Below are 16,745 nucleotides of genomic sequence, written 5' to 3'. Positions count from 1 at the left end.
GCCATGACTTTGGGCTGCCACGAGGCAGTTGAACCCCACTCCTTGGTTCACATCCGACCCTCCTTGTTTGTGTGCCTGGCAGGACTTGGCCACGACAGGCTGCCAGCCTCCTGTGGGAAGAAGTTCTGCGGCCGTGGGAGCAGGTGCGTGCTCAGTGGGGAGACGGGGGAGCCCGCGTGCCAGTGCCTGGAGGCCTGCAGGCCCAGCTTCGTGCCCGTGTGTGGCTCCGATGGGAGACTCTATGAAAACCACTGCGAGCTGCACCGTGCCGCCTGCCTGCTGCAGAAGGAGATCGCCGTGGTCCAGAACAAGGCCTGCTTCCTCAAAGGTAGGGAGGTGGCTCCTTGCCTCGCCGTTGTTTGCTCTTGGGATGGGCCTTCTGATGCCCGTTCGACAAAAGACCCGGTTGCTGAGCCTCCAGTTAACTAGCCTAGCCCCAGGCAGTGGAAGTGGTGGAGGAAGCCCCTTGGGGAACAGACTCCTGGTGGCCCACCGAGCCCAGGCTGGTGCGGAACACAAGGCCTTGCCAGGTCCCTCCTGTGGGGTGGTGGCAGGGACTACTGGTGTTTGCCTCTCTGTAGACTCCCGAGTGAGCAGGCACTCTGTGGTCACACTTGGCCAGGCGGCTTCCCGGCATAGCGGGGCCACAAGCCCTGGCCTGGAGTGGTGGTGGATGGACCAGAGCTCCCTCCCTGGCCCTCAGAGCACCTCAGCAAGACAGAGGCCGTCGTGAACATCAGAGCATGTCTGAGGAGCAGGGCCAGAGACCCCCTGCACTTAGCTGCTTGTTGGCTCCCAGTAGATGGGAAGGGCCTGCGTCTCGGGGGGGGGGGGGAGGTGTGACATCCCTGGGCACAGAGGCTCATCCGGGGGGGAGGCTCCACCATGCGCGTGAGAGTTAGGGTAGGAGTCCCGTACTCAGGTGGCCTGGCGGATGGAATGTAGCCCCGTGTGCAAATCAGACGATGTGAGAAGCCGGGGAGCAGGCCTGCTGTGCCTGGCTGAGCTGCCGTGAGGTGGCCTGGGGTCAGAGATCTGCTTCCCGGTAGCACAGGGAGGGAAGAGAAGGCTTGGGGTGGAGCCGTGCCTGCAGCATTGACAGCAGAGGGCCTGTGAGGGCACCAGAGCCGAGGCTGACCTGGGCCTCACCTGACAGGCACCGGCCGAGGCGGGAGGGTGACGCGGAGTGCACAGAGGCTTGGCGGGGAGCCGTGGGCTGGTGGGCTCCTGCCGCCTTCACCCCGGGTGCCCCCTGTGCCCACATGCAGGGCCATTTCCCCCTTCCCCAGGCGCCCAAGCAGTGGGGTCCTGGAGTGGGTGGGGTTGGGGAGCGTCGTGTTTGTCCTATGATGGGAATGGCCTTGGACACTTTCATGGCCGTGCTTATCATTGCTAACGCTGAGGTGCTTCAGAAATCATGAGGCACATTATGGAAATGAGGCCAAAATGAGCTCAAGAAAAATGTCCCTGGTCTGGAAGCACTGACCAGCGCCTGCCTGCAACGCGCCGGCAGCCGTCAGCACTAAAACACTTGACCAGCTGCTCCCGCTTTATTGGCCATGTTGAATTTTATAGACTGATGTTCCATTCTCTGGTTTCCAATATCCTCCAAATTGCATCTTTCTAAAGGTTTTTATTTCTGCATCAGAGTGTGCACAGCCTCCCTCACCATCGGTTATTCAAACAGCATTTCTCATTTCACGCAAGGGAAAAAAACAACCGCCACAAAACCTGCACGGTGAGGGAGGCCGGGGTTGGAGAGGCTGCAGTGGTGGGCAGGCAGATTAGGGTTCAGTTCTCTTTCCAGCTGATCGAATTTAGCCAGGGAATCCTTCTGATTCGCTGAGTCTTTCACAGATTTGTCACTCCCTGCCCTGTCCGTATGGCAGACCCTCTGGGCCGATGTGCCCTGGTCAGTGGCAGCTCCCAGAGAGGCCTGTGGCTCCCGTGACTGCTTCCCAGCTGGGCGACCTTGGACACGCTGCTCTGCTTCTCTGGGCCCTCTCCTGGGCTGTCTCCCGCCACGGAGAGAAGCGATTAGAGGTGGCACAGAAACAGCTCAGTACGTGCCGGCACCTAGAGTAACTGGTGGCTGATGTCACTTGTTGCCCTCAGTTATCTTAATCGAATATGACCTCAGACCTAGAGGAGAGAGATACCTGTAAGGGTGGGGACAAAGGTTGTGCTCAGCCAGACTTGGGGAACAGCTCTAGGCTCAGATAGCTTGGTGGCAGATGGGGAGGGAGCCAGCACGGTGCTGGGTGTGACTGGGAGATGCCCCCACCCTGGGAGCCAGAGCGGACTCCGGACTCCGTGGGTCCAGACCCACCAAGCTTTCACAGCTTCCTGCTCAGGGTCAACTCGTCTCTGGCAGGCAGGACGGCCGCTGGCCCCTCCTCCAGCATTGCCGCAGGCAGTGTCCAGGGCTTGCCGGGGATGGAAAGCAGCGGCTAAGAGGGTACTGTGGGTGGGTGTTTGTCCACCTTTACCAGGACTGTGGTTCCAACAGGAAACAGGAGGAGACAGACTGACAGAGGGGGGGGAGGGGGAAGACACGCTCTTGGAAGAAGTAACAACGTCCTCCTTTCCCTGCCCCAAGATGGCAGCAGAATATTGAATGTCATCTTGAGTTCCCTTGATGACAGTTTGTCGCTCGTCCCAAATCTCCTGGGAGTTATTGATACAGAAAGCTCAAAAGTGTACTTTTACTTGTGCAAGCAAAAATTCTAAAATCATCCGTGCTCCGCTCTTTTCCTACCAGACATTACAAAGATAAGTTATAACTTTATTCTCTAAGGCCCTGTCTGCCCCCCAAGAAGTAGCTGTGTAGACAGTCTTGCAGGGCTGCAGTGCTTACAGCAGGGGGGGACAGGGTAAACTTGGGTGCCCTCAGCGCCCCAGACCCACAGGGAGGGCTTCTCGTGAGCCTGGCCGGGGCCACACAGCCTGGCCACAATGCCAGGGTACAAAGGCTGCACTTAAGCCCCTTTTACAAGAAAACTTCTGGTACCACATCCAGTTGCTATGGCGATGGGATTCCTTGTGAATGCAAAATGGAACATATTATTTAGGGATCATTAGCATGTGAGAAAATCTAAACTGAACCCAAAAGCACTGTGTTAGCACATGTCAGCAGCCTCCAGCCTGGTTCACCCAAATCCCTGAGCAGGGCCTCTCGCTGAAGATCTGGGACAGACAGGTGGCGTGTATCGTATCCCTCTCTTCTTGCGGTGCAATCAAAGTCACATTTGTCCTCAGCATGAAAACCACCTGAGAATACAAAGGCAGTGGGCGGAAGCTCTGCAACTTTGCCTTCCCATAAAGTCTGCGTCTTGCAAGTTCTCTGTGGCTCAGTCTTCCTATTTGTGTACTCGTTGGCACTTTGGAAATTATTTTCCGGACGCAGTTTTGTATTCACACTTTATCTCCTACGCTGTTTGAGAAGACAAGCCTGCCTTGCAGCAATCACTCACCACACCAGGGTGGTGTTAGCCCAGATGATACAGTGTCACAGTCGGGCAGTTTTCCAAACAAACCATGAAATTATGGAAGAGCCTGCTACAGGTTCAAGTCTGAGTGGATCTTAAGCTCCCTCGTCCTGTGTGTTGTTTGTGGGTAGGTGCACCTTGGCGATTCCACGGGGAGGTCCCGAGCTGGTGAAATCAGAGGAAATAGTTCCCATTTTGGGAAAAACACTAACATCCTAAGGACTCCGGGACAGATCTAAACCCAGTCATTAAAACCCCGTCACTTTGTTGCAAGTTAGCAGAGAAGATAGATACTGTTCCAAAGACCTTTTTTTTTTTCTCTCTCTCACTGTTATTTTGTTGTTACTTTGAATCTTGCTGCTTTAGAAGTGAAAGTAAGCTCCACTTCTCCAGGGCATTTCCACACTTCGGGGAAAGCTACTCATCTCTTTAGGTGTCTGCCAGCCTCAGCAGGAGACTGGGAGGTGTGGGTGTCGGGTGGTGGGTGTGGGGGGCGCTAGCTCACCCTGGTGGAGCCCGTCCCAGCAGCGGGAGGAGGGGGAGGGGGGGCCAGGGAGCTACATGGGGGCCAGGGGGAGAGGTGAGTGGCAGAGGCTCGGGCACAGCTTCAGATCAGCCTTGAGACCATGCCAGCCCTCAGGGACAAGGCACACGATCGCTCTGTGGCATCCCCATGGGCCCTCTGGGCCGCGGCTAAGAGCTCGGGAGCACGCTTCTCTAGGTAGCGCCTGAGGCTCGCAGGGCCAAGCGCAGCATTGCAAACATCAGGGCGACACAAGAAGCTGTAAGAGCCCTGCCCACATCTGACCACACCGATGTGAACTAAGAGGCGAGGGTTGGTGGGTGCTCCCGTGAACGAGGGTGCAGAACATGGACACTCCTTATTTATTTAATGTGTGAGCAGAGTGCAACCTCCAGATGCTCAAACTTCTCCAACTGCCTTGCTCTTGGAAAAGAGAGATGAGGAGTCACTAAAGTTGGCCCACCAGGCTAATAGAAAAGCAAGAGGAGAACCAAGAGCCCCTGATTCTGAGTCTGGAGGAAGTTTCTGGAATGTATGGAAGGCTCTGGGGAACTGTCAGGTCAGCGCAAGAGAAGGACTCACCTGTCTGAAGATGGGGTGGCTGGGGGCAGGGGGAAGGGTTTCTAGGAGAGAAGCTGGAATCGAACATTCCACTGGCCCCGGAAGGGTGAGAGCTTGTGAGGGCTGGGGCACCCTGGGGGGTAGAGGGTAGACAGGAGGACAGGGCACGCAGACAGGGGAAGAGCAAGCAAGCAAAATGCAGTGTGTGCGGGGGTGGGGGGGGCGACACTGTGGCACACTGCAGACAGGTCGATCAGAGAGCTGGGCACAGCTCATGTGCCTAGCCAGGCGCTATGAGCGCTCACGCTCCTGGGCATCCACGCTCCCCATTTCCAGTTAGGGACCCCGAGGCCCAAAAAGGGCAAGTACCTACTCCAGGTCACACGGGCTTTGTCACTACAGGCCACCTTACGAAAGGTGCCGGGTGTTGGTGCTGTTTGCTCCAGAGAGACAGGCACAGCCGATGTCCAAGCTTGATGCTTTGCCATCAGACTGCCTGGTGTGGACACGGCTGGGAGCTGTGGTCACTGGCAGGGGCCTGGGTGCTCCCTGCCCTGCAGGTCAGAATGCTGTCCAGCTGGGAAGTATTTCAGGAGAACTGGTCAGTTGCCCCACACTCATAGAGCCCCAAGGTGGCAGGACCTCAGAGCACACACTCCCCTGGAGGAAAGAGCTGGAACTCAGGAGTACCCAGAGAGAGCTTGGGGGGGGGGTTGGGGGGGGGGGGGCAGGACCAAAACAGCAGAGCTTTGTCCTTCAGCCCCTCTGACTTCTGAGCACCAGCTTCCACTTTTCCTCCAACTCCCCCCCACCCCCTTTGCTGTTTCAGTGTCTTAATTGACTTAATGTGCATTCCTGGCCCACCTGCATTTCTGGGCAGAGGTCACTGGCCCCGAGCCCTTGCAAAGGAATCTCCTCACTCAGCGCCCTTCCTGGCCTTCACTTTGGGCTTCCCAGGGAGGGTGGGACTTTTTTCCACCAGGCCACCCATTAGTGAGTGTCCACCCATGCCCAGGCCAAGTTTGGGGTGCTGAGGACACCAGTGTGATTAAGACTACAGGCTGGACCTCTAGAATTGACGGCCAAGAGATGTCGGGCCCTGCTCCCTCATATAGAGGTGGCTCTGGCTAGAGGCACCTCCAAGACCGCAGGAGCAGTGGGAATCTTCATGACAGTCCCTGTCTTGCAGAACCCCGCCCCTCCCCCCCCCGTTCGTTCTCCCAGCATCTGCGCGCGGTTCAGGGTGGCTGTGTGGGGTTCCAGCGGTCCCCAGGTGCAGCTGGACACGTACAGTATCTGCTTCCAGGATCGAGCGGAAATGCGACTTAACACAAACGTGTATTCCTTGGCCACTTCCTCTCGCTTTTATGCGAGAAAACACCTTGGTGTGAACACTCCGCCCATGTGCAAGAATGTTATCAGCCAGCACGTGCCGTGTGTTTCACAGAACCACTGCACTTTGGATGAATTAATTACACTCTGGTAATTAAAAATTGCTAATAAGTTATTGAGCGGAGAAAGTCTCGCACTGCATTGATGTTGCTTCTGGAAGCAAGCCGCAGCCTCCGAGGCCCCCTGCATGTTCTTTCCTGGCACCCCTCCTCCATGGGCACCTCAGTCACCTCAGTAGCCAGCCGGCTCTGATTTTCACCCGAAAGCCAGAAGCTGCTGCTTTGGCGTGGCAGCTCCCCGCACCCAACTTGCCTCCACCCCCCTCACCCCCCCACCCCTCCGTCCATCTCTTACCATTCCCCACTCTTACAGTTCCAGCCTCGAGTGTAACTAAGACCCTGACTCCGTCACTGACCTCTCCTCTACATTTTAGTCGCCCGTCTCCAGCTGCCCACCCAGACTGCTCCCATATACCCACAGGCACCTCAACGTGGGTTGTCCCAAGTGAATGTCCCATCTCTGTCCCCCGCCCCCCGACAGCCTTTCGTACTCATGGAGCATTCATCTCAGGAATGACAGCAGGTTCCCCTGCCCCGGGAGACTTGGGGATCCCTAGCGTCCTCCTGGCTGGAGAACCCACACACACGCCTGCCAAGCTCGCTTCTAGATTCTGGCCTCTCTTCTCTTCCTTCCTGGATGGACGCCGCACACATCCACCCCTCACGGTCTCTCACCGGTCAGGCTTTGCAAGCCCCCAGCTGTTCTCTCCACTCCTGTTCAGATGTTTCTTCAAACCATCTTCCAGGCGGCTTTAGAGGAGATTTTCCCAAAGGCCACCTTGACTGTGGACTGCCCTGCATGCACCTGCTGCCATTAACTCAGCAGACACACCTACAGGGCTGTTCTGGGCACTGTGGACACAGCAGAGTGCAGGCCAGACAGAATTCCTGCCTCCTGACACACAGCGCTGGGAGAAACACAGGCAGTGAGGAGACATCAAGTGTGTGCGGTGGGACCAAGAGCAGGGAGGGTTAGTGGGAGGCAACTCTTGAGCAAAGACCTGAAGGAGGTTGGAAGGTTAGGGAGAGAACAGTTTGAGGTTTTTTGTTGGTTGGTTGGTTTTAATTTGTTATATATCTATTTACATTATTGTTCATTTTATTACAACATTTACTTCCCCCCATCATCACCACGGCCCGCTAAAATTCTCCCTCCTTCTGATTCCTCTCTGTCCCACTCCACTGTAGGACCTCTCTGGTTTATAATTGTCTGTTTGTTTTTGTTTTGTTTTGTATTATAATAACAATACACTTTTCCCCCTGTCTTATTTGGTTCTCTTAAATTCCTCCTATAAGTAAGACCATTTGATATTTTTCTTCTTTCTTCTGTCTTATTTCACTGAGCATAATCCCTTCCAGATCCATCCAGGTTGCTGCAAATAGCATGAGTTTACCCTTTTTGATTGCTGAGTAGTATTCCATTGTGTGTGTATGTGTGTGTGCGTGTGTATAGATACAGCTATATCAATATATATATCACATCTTCTTGATCCAGTCATCTAGTTTTGGGCATTTGGGCTGTTTCCATGATTTTCCCATTGCAAGTAGCACTACGATAAACATAGGGGTGTATCTGTTTGAATCAATGTTTTTGTGTCCTTTGGGTAGATCCGTAGGAGTGGAATTGCTGGGTGGGAGAGAGCATTTTGCATATCTAAAGAAGGAGCAATCCAGTGGAAGGAATAGCAGGCGCAAATGCCCTGAGGTGAGAGCTCCCCTGGCGTGATCGGACATCAACAAAGAGGTCAAACTGCTGGTGCAGAGCAAGTACAGGAGAAATGTCTCAGAGGGACTCAGCGGGTTGATGACACCCCACCCAAGTTGGGCTTTGTCAGCCACTGGAAGATGTCAACTAGCCACTGTGACTTAGGCTTTTCTGATGACTCCTCCCTGCCCACTGAGGGTTGGCCTTAAGGGGACTGCCCACTTCACCAGCCTCCAGCACCCCAGGGAGCTGTGCAAGGGTGTTGTAGACTGGAAGAAATACCTGTGAAGGAGCTCATGACCAGGTATCTCCAGGGTCATTTTTTATATGAGACTAACCCTCAGGAGCGAGGGGATGGCCTGTGTGAGCCCCAAGCAGATCTGGGTGCCACCAGCACATCTACCAAGTGGTGCCCTTCTAGTATAACTTACTTGCTCCCCTGCTTCCCACTTGACAAGTATCCCTACAAGTAGAGAAACATGGTGTGCCTTAATGACTAGGTGATAAATAGAATCTACACAATGCCTTAGAGACCCCCAAATGAGAGCCTGGGAAGTTCTGAAGACCCTCCAAGTATGAGTCAGAGGGCTCCCCAAAAGGAGATGTCAGATTTATCGCAGGACCCTGCTCAACAGATACTTTGGATTCTTGGGGGAAGACTGGGGAATGGGCATAGGGTAGAAAATAAACCCAGAGAATGAAGGGGTAGGAACAGGATAGCAGGTGACATGGAGCCGGCTGCGTGGGCAAGACCATGCGTGGAGAGAAGGGCGCCCGTGGGCCAGGCCGCCTAGGCCTACTTAGTGGAGACCACTGCCAGCACTGGGGAGGCTTTGGGTGATGATCAGGAGTCTAATGTTTAATTACTGGAGCAAGAAGAAGTTGATTTGGGACTTCTTGAAGGTTCTCCCCTATTGCGCCTTCAATTAAGATCAAGGCCCCGTGTAGCAGCCGCTAAATGGCACCACATATTGAATCTCTGTGCTCAAGCAGTTTATCTAATTATCTGTGTGACAAACTCAGCAGCTGTCAGACCAGCCACAACTCAAATATGTTGACTCTGGGTCCCTGCCTGCAAGTGATTTCTGCTTACTAACAGGCTGGAAGGAAGGATTTATATACTTTTGGACATATGCAATCCCTTTTGTGTTCTTCTGCTGCTGTTGGGGGATTAGTCCAGGGGCCAGTAGCTGGGAGGACCGCGGGGACAGGAGTCCGGCAGAGCATGGGGGTCAGCCTAGTTATGACCTCCACCCCCGCCTCCCCACCCCAACTCCACATGGGCATGAGTCCCCCACCTCTTGGCCTGTTTTCTGGACCAGGAGGTGCTGATACTCCTGGGTCAACCTTTTTCCTCCATGAATAGAAACCATTGTGTGGCATAAATCAAGGGAGTTGGGGGGAGGCAGAGCCACAGGCCACAGAGGGGCTCACAGGTGGCTGCTGAGTTCCACCCGCCGAGCGCAGCGGCCTGGGTGAGCAGCACTCTGGGGAGCAGGCTCAGTGGCAATGCCTGCTAAGGCCACAGCAGGGGGTCCCACACTTGGGCCTGTGGAACTGGCCCTCGGCTAGCACTGTGGAAGTGGAGGCCTGGCCCTGTGCAGCTCCCTGGGAGCCATGGGAGCCCTTTATTAGGGCTGGACATGTGCCCAGTACCTCGGGAGAGCCACATGGTGGCCCCAGCACATGGCGGTCAGAAGACTGAGTTGGCCAGGGGTCTTGGGCTGGGCGGCGCCCCACCCCCACCCCCGCCAGCACTGGCCTCTGCCTTTGCCTGCTGTGTTGTGCTTACCTCGGCGTTATGCATCTTGATCATTATGATGGTCGTCAGAGCGGAACTACTTTCAAAAAGCTGCGCTGAATGGAAGCAGTAAATTCACTTTGTCCACAGGCAGTTAAAATTGCAAGGCACCATAAACTCTGTTGCTTATTACAGCCAGGTCCGAGTTGGGAGTCCGTCTCTGTTGCTGGAAGGAAGGCTCACCAGCAGCCTGGCAGGTGTGGCCGTTTACCTGTCCTCCTTGGGGAATGCTGGGCTCTCCCACGGTTGTCCCACGGTTGGCCAAGTTGTGACCTACAGGCCCAGCAATGAGCTCTGCGAGCCCACTCAAGACTCGCCTTCCCCTGTCCCACTCCCCTCATGTCATGTGGCTCACCCAGTGACCTGTGAGTCCAGTATGTTATACGAAATCCAAGCTATTTGGTTTTTTGGGTTTTTGTTTTTTAATCTTTATTTTTTATAACAGTTCAGATTTAGAGAGAAGTCATGGATACACCACAGAGTTCTCATATACAATAGTGTTTATCACAATGAATTAAACCAATGTTGATATGAAGAAACCCAAGCTATTTGGGATGGAGTTTGGCAGAGATCTCTGCGTGCACAGCCAAGAGGCCCTTCCACACACCCATCTTTACTTGGGCCCTGTAGCCAGAACTAAACCTCTCCCCATCCATGCCTGTCCAGTGATCCCGGGAACCCCAACTGAGGAGAACCAGAGGGTCTGATGAGTGTGATAGCACAGCCCTCCCTGACATGAGGTGATGATCAAGAAGGGAGTGGGGGGCTGAGGAAGAGTCTTTGCAAAGCTGCCCACGGAGGAGAAATACTCCTGAGCGAGGAAGAGGTTCCGAAAAGGGGGGGGACACGTGGTAGCAGTTCCTGGTGGTGCAGGAAGGGGTACTGGCATTACTGTCCCAATTGTGGACAGAGAGACTTTGGTAGTCCTCTCTTCTACCTGTGGACAAAACCTCGGATTCTCAAGAGTGCCTGTGGACTCTTTAGCAACAAGTACTGGCTGCAGGGATGTCTGGACTCCCCCTGCCCCTGGTGGTGACATTTGTGGCAATCACCCTGAAGCTAGCCATAGTCCCACAGCCTGGACGATCTACCCAGGGCTGGGGTAGGAGTATACTTAGGTGAAGCTGGCACAGACCTGTTTAAACAAGAATGACAGAGGCTGGGCTCTGCCACAAGAAGAGGGACCACCACACTCGGGTACACTCTGGGGGGAAATTACTTCAAGAAGCAAAAGCACAGAAGACAGCAACTGTGTTCCACTCATAACTCAAGAAGACATAAAGCCTGAAATGAAATGAAAATGGGATTATAAATTGACCACCCACCACCGAAAGTGAAATGGAAGCTGGAGAAGGTAAAGAAAGCACGTGAGCGAGCTGCCACACCACAGCAGACAAGCCTTCTACTTCTACTAACAATGCAGCAATCAGTCATTCTGTGATAGGAAGAACAAACCTGAAACTGTGTAGGAGAAAATAGAAAAGATGATTTCAATAATAATGTGAGGAAAGATGGGGATAAGTAAGATGGAGACAAACAAGCCAGCCTGCTGGTGGCTGGTCATCTTAAAGGCCCCACAGCAAGTCACATGGACACAGGAAGGGAAGACAGCTTTTTTTTTTTTTTTTTTTTTTTTTTTTTAATTATCATGAGCTGAAATATTCCCAAGATAAAAGTCCAAGTGGTATTGCTAACCTTTCAGGGATTTCAACACATTTTTAATATACTTAAAGTGGTCCGGCAGAAAAAAACAATCTGGTTTTCTGTGAAGGAAAAAAGAAAACTCAGCCTTCGCCATGTGTGCCATCTCAGGAACAAGAAGGGATGGAAGGGCGGACGTGTGCAGCGTTCTGAAGTGGTAAGATTGTGCCCCAACCGTCCTGTGCTCGTCGAACAGTAACCCGCCTGTAGAAACCACAGGAAGAGTCCTCTGGCAGGCAGAGCTCCCACGACATACCAGCATGGATTTGAGCTGGATACAAATACTCAAAGAAGATGAAACACCAGCAACTTAGACACCAGTCAGAGAAGTTAAGAGAAGTTCTGGTGCTCAGGTTCTGGAGAGAAAGGATCTGAAAGGCTGTCTCACATCTAGTTAGCAAAAAGGACAAAGGGTAAGTGAAGTTAAACACAATTAACTGCCTTCACTTACTTGTGGGAATTCAACAGATCCTGCATGAGCCTTGGCTGAGGATTTAAACACCAGCCCCACCAGGCGATTTTCCCATGAGCTCCACCTTCGTTGCCCTGGTGGTGTGTCCAGGGACCAAAGATTGGGTCAGCCACTAATGAGGCGACCCACTCCGGTGGGCCCGCTGGGCCTTCTTCACCGGCCGGTGGCTAGGGTGTCGCCTCCAGGAAGCACATCTGGATTGTGTGGACTGGAAGACTGATGGGACACAGCGTGCTCTCCCTGAGTGATGATGGCCTCGGAGTGGCCGCACGTCTCAGTGTGTCAGGCACGTGGCCAGGGCGGGCTGGAAGGCCTGGACTGTCTGTCGGTGCTAACGTTCCTGTTGAAAATACATGGCTGATCAGTAGGCATGGAAATGCAGGAGATCTGATCCCTGTTTGCAAAGAGGGCAAAAGAGCTAGCTGTGGGAGGTGGAGGCTGCACTCAGACCCCTGTGGTAGCCAGAGGCCGCGGGGGGGCGGGGGGGGCAGAGCCATCCAGCAGGGAAAGCAGCGGCCATTGGGTTGGGGTCAGCATGACCATGGCCGCCACCACCCGCCAGAGGCTGTCTAGGCCCTATCTCGTGTAATTCCTTCCTTGTTGGCCTCCCACTGAGGCGCAGAGGGGCCCAGATCGCCAGCCCTTTAACTGAGCTGGTAAGTGGTGGCATGAGACCGTCATCCCTCTCACTAATGTCCTCGACCACTCTGGCAGTTAGGAGGGACTTCTAGGGAGGAAAGAGAGTGACCCAAACTCAGAGAGTGACCAGGGCTGAATAGCCAGGTGGGGTGGGGGCGGGACTGAAGGGCAGCAGCAGGTGCAACACTTCATGCCACTTTGCTGAGTGTCACAGTCTGACTCCTCCCTGTGCACAGGCCTTCATGCCTTGGCATTCAGCACGTGCTGTCCCGGAGGGAAAAGATAGAATGTGGAGTCCTCTCAGCCATGGAGCTCGGTCGTATTTCCTCCTCACCATGAAATGGATCGTGTCACACACATTCTGCCTTTAAGCCCCAGCAACCATCTCCCTGTGGATATGCGAGGGAGGGTCTCCGAGACAAAATGCTTGCTCCCGGTCGAGTGGGACGCTTCATTCACAGAGCACAGCCCCCTTCCGGCTCCTTACTGCCGCACCATGTCCCCTCCATGCATGACCCTGGCCCCGGCCCCCACCCCAGAGGCGCAGGAAGATCTCGCTCACATGCCAGGTTTGTCGCAGTACACACTCTCCTGGCAGCGGGGAAGTCGTACAGCTTTCACTTTAAAATGCTGTGGCTTTCAGGCACACAGTCGTGTGGATGGGGGAGGTCCGATGGCAGGGAGCCGGCGAGCGCCAAGCCCACCGCGGGGGAGGGCGCTTCTCCCTTACAGGCACGCCGACAGGAGCCCGTGTTCTAACGTAGAGAAACAGTTGTCAGGAAACAAGATGCCCCTGAATGTGCGTGTCTGGAAGCTGGAGAAGCAGCAGCCCAAAGCCAAGGCGGCTCCTGGCTGCCCCTGGGTACAGGTCCACGGGCACTCGACCGCCAGTACAGTCATCAGTACCTGCAGCAAATTATTGTGACTACGCTTGCCACCATTTCTAAGGCCAGAGATTGGGTGGGAGCATCGTGCAGCGTAACAGCTGCCAGGAAAAGCCCTGATCCACGCCGGGCCCCACACCGGGCCCTTTATGTCCTTTCTCTGGTTTCACCCTCCTGCAGCCCCCCGCCTCCACAGCAGAGGCAGACCGTGTCACCCCTGCCAGGCAGGTGAGGAAACAAACGAGGCTGGGAGCGCAGTACTGACTCGCCCAAGACACTCAGCGGGTGAGGGGCTGCGGTTGGGACGCGGGGCTACCCGACGTGTTCAGTGCCAGATGTTGTCTGTGCTCCTACCGCTATGCCACCTCTCCTGTAGGAGAAGTGGTTTCTCTGATTAATAAGGAAAAACAACCTTGGAAATCATCAGGCTTCTCAAGCATGCAGCGGTGGCTGCCAACGTGGCAGATCACGGCAGTGTTCACGCCTCTCTGAGGAAGCCTCGCTGTTAGCCACTCTTGACTGCGAGGAATGTGGAGCCTCTTGTTGGTAAAGAAAGGGACTCTGTTCCTTTGTCGTCTGCTGCGTCTGCTCTGCCTGCCTTGTGTCTCTGTGATGACCCGGGCGCTGGCCAGCGCCCAGCTCTCCCCAGGAGCCCCGCAGGGCCGGGAGGAGGAATGACCAGGAAAGGGCGTCTCCAGCCCCCACGAGCAGGCAGGAAGCCACGAGCAGCACCAGGAGGCGCCCAGCTTCCTCCCACGTTGGCTCAAGCTCCCGGGCCTGCCCTCAGCAGGTCCTGCCCTTCCATTCCAGGGCCCGTTGGAACAATCTGCAATGCCTACATGTGGGCCACTTGTGACTGGCGGCTTTCAACAGCTCAGCACTTCATTTATTCCTAAGCACCGCCGGGCGCCTGGCCTCCATGGACCAGCCTCGTTTAAGGCTGGAGATGCAAGGGGGTGTGGTGTGGCCCTGCCCTTGGGGAGCTGACTTGCCTGGAAACCACAGGGTCGAGCCCCACAATAGGGCACATCTGAGCTGTGGTGGAAGGAACCCAACCCAAGAGGCCTCCGGGAGGAGGTGCCCTCTGGGCTGTGCACTGACTGCTGAGTGGAACTGACTTAGGCAGAGATGGAAGGGAAAGGCCTTCTAGGCCCAGGCCTAAGGTGTAAACCTGCAAGTCAAATGCTACTTCCCCAACCATGAATTTCAAGGAGGGGTGAGAGCTGTAGTGTGGACAAGCCAGGGCTCACCTTGAAGATCGCTTGGAGGGCACAGTAGGATTCTGAGGGGTTTTTATTATTATTATTTTAAAGATTTTATTCATTCATTCATTCATTTATGCTGGGGTACAGGCATGGTGAGAGGATTCACCAGAGACAGAGTGGGGAGCAGAACAGGCAGATGCACTGAAATACACTGCTGAGGGGAGCAGCGGGTGGATCAGGAGAGGTCTGCCGTGCCATGTGGGTCACCTCCGGGGCGGGGAGAAAACTCATGCTGAAGTGGCGTTAGCTTCTTAGTGCTGCACTTTAACCCACTGCACCACCAGGGAGGGCCCAGGTTTCTAGGGTGTGCAGAACCATCACCCTTCATCTAGAGTCAGGAAGGGGAGCTTTTCGAGTATCCTGAAAAGACATGTGGCACCTGAATGGGGCAGTACACAGAGCAGAGACTATTCAGTTAAAGTGAACATGGCAGAACCGCGGACTGACTGCGCGTACAGGGAGGGAGGTGCAGGGATGTCCAGGCATCTGGCCTGTGTGGACATGGCACCTTTCCAAGACAAAGGAGTGAGAGCCCTGAAGTAGAAGGAAAAGTTAGTGTTACAGGGCACCCCAATGTGAATTGGGTTGCCTGTCTGTGGGTCCTTACCCGCACACTTACGATTCAGTCGTATTATCGACACACTCAAAAAGGTCCAATAATGGATTATTTACAAGGAGAAAGGTAAAGGAATAACCCAGGGAAAGAGGGAGACTTAGCTAGAGTGTCCTACCAGTTCTGCTGACTTGGACTCCACCAGCACGCTGAAAACCCATCGAGAGCCAAAGGACCAGCTGGGAACCACCACGCCAAGAGACCCCCAGAGCCCACATGTCCGGTTTTATCCCAACCTGGCTGCTCAGCTCCGCCCTCACGTCTCAGCGTGCTTCTCCGTGTTATTGATGGGATTCCAGTATCTGGAGTGGGGGCAGAGTCCATGAAACCTGTACCTGTTACATTAGGACTTGCCCACCAGAGTGGGTGTGGGAAGGCTGAGATCCTGTGGGACATCTGGAGAGAGGGGTTCAGCGTGAAGACCGCACTGCCTCCAGACCCGCCATGCTCACCTGAAGAGGCTTGCAAACATTTTTGGGTTAGCAGAGTCAGCCCCACCTCCTACCTCTGGATGCTAGTCAGTTTCTCCAGAGAAACAGGACGTGTGTTTATAGAAAGGGATGCATTAGAAGCAATTGGTGCACATGATTATAAAGACTGTGAAATCCAAAATCCTCAGGCTGGGTAAGCTGCTGGGGTTCCAGAAGGAGCCAGGATTCTGATTCAATCTGAAGGCCGTCTGCTGGAGAATTCCTTCTTACTTGAGAAAGGGTTGGTCTTTTTTGTTCTGTTCAGAACTTCAACTGATCAGTTGAGGCCCACCCACATTATTGGAGAGCAATCTGCTTTACTCAATGTCTGCTGATTTAAATGTTACTAGCATCCAAAAACACCCTTTCAGAAATACCTAGGGTAATGTTTGATCGCCTGTCTGGAGTCTGTGGCACCAACAATTTGACACATTAAATTATCTAGCACTCTGCTCCGCCAGGTTTGTTCCCGCTTCCTCGGGCCTTGTCTAGCTAACAGTACTGGCTCTTGTGGGATAGGCCTGCATGAGAGGTTTCTATGAACATGAGCCAAATGTCCCATCTGGGTGAAGTCCCAAACAGCCCTTCAAACGTGCCAGCACTTTGTCAGGGTGCACCCACTGCAGGGATCTAGGGACCAGAATACTGGCACAGAAGTGGGACGTAGTCAGATACGCAGTCAGAGGAATACGGCCTACCTGCTGTCCTGGTCCTCAGCTCCAGGCGAGGGTTGAGGCCTGCCCTCCTGAGTTGCGCCCCTCCCCCCACCCAGCACCCAGGAGTGCTTTGGGGGTGGGGGGGCACCACACTGACCCCAGACCTGCCCACCCACCTCTCCCTCCAGCCTTGAAGGTGCCTCCTGTGAGTGGCTGTTTTCTTGGTAAAGTTCTCTTCTCCCGCAAGCTTAAGAATTTAAACAATAACTGTTTGAAATTATGCTTAAAAACTCAAGTGAGATAAGATGCAAACTTGAGGGGAGACAATTAAAGGGCATTATGGCTGCTTAGTGGATATTTAGTCGCATGGAAAGGTACGCAGATGGCAGGAGCTGGTGGCGGGGCACGAAGCCTGCTGATCAGAGCTGAGCTTGCCTTCCAAGGATGCCTTTGTCTGGGAGCCGCGCTCCTCGGGCGGCCGACCTGCCAGGTTCAGAGAAACAGAAATCACAGTAT

At 54.3% G+C, this 16,745-nt stretch overlaps 1 protein-coding gene across 1 annotated transcript in view; it reads left to right on the top strand.

The window, feature by feature from the left end:
- FSTL4 (follistatin-like 4) overlaps positions 1–16,745 on the top strand; it is a 348,602-nt gene that overhangs the window by 165,927 nt on the left and 165,930 nt on the right. The window contains exon 3 of the mRNA XM_004686719.2: positions 83–328. Within this exon, the coding sequence (XP_004686776.1) occupies positions 83–328 (246 nt within the window). The remainder of the gene's footprint in view (positions 1–82; positions 329–16,745) is intronic.

Source organism: Condylura cristata, unplaced genomic scaffold, assembly GCF_000260355.1.
Source record: "Condylura cristata isolate star-nosed mole 26May11 unplaced genomic scaffold, ConCri1.0 scaffold00021, whole genome shotgun sequence".
NCBI lineage: Eukaryota > Metazoa > Chordata > Mammalia > Eulipotyphla > Talpidae > Condylura > Condylura cristata.
This window is presented reverse-complemented; position numbering and strand designations above follow the sequence as displayed.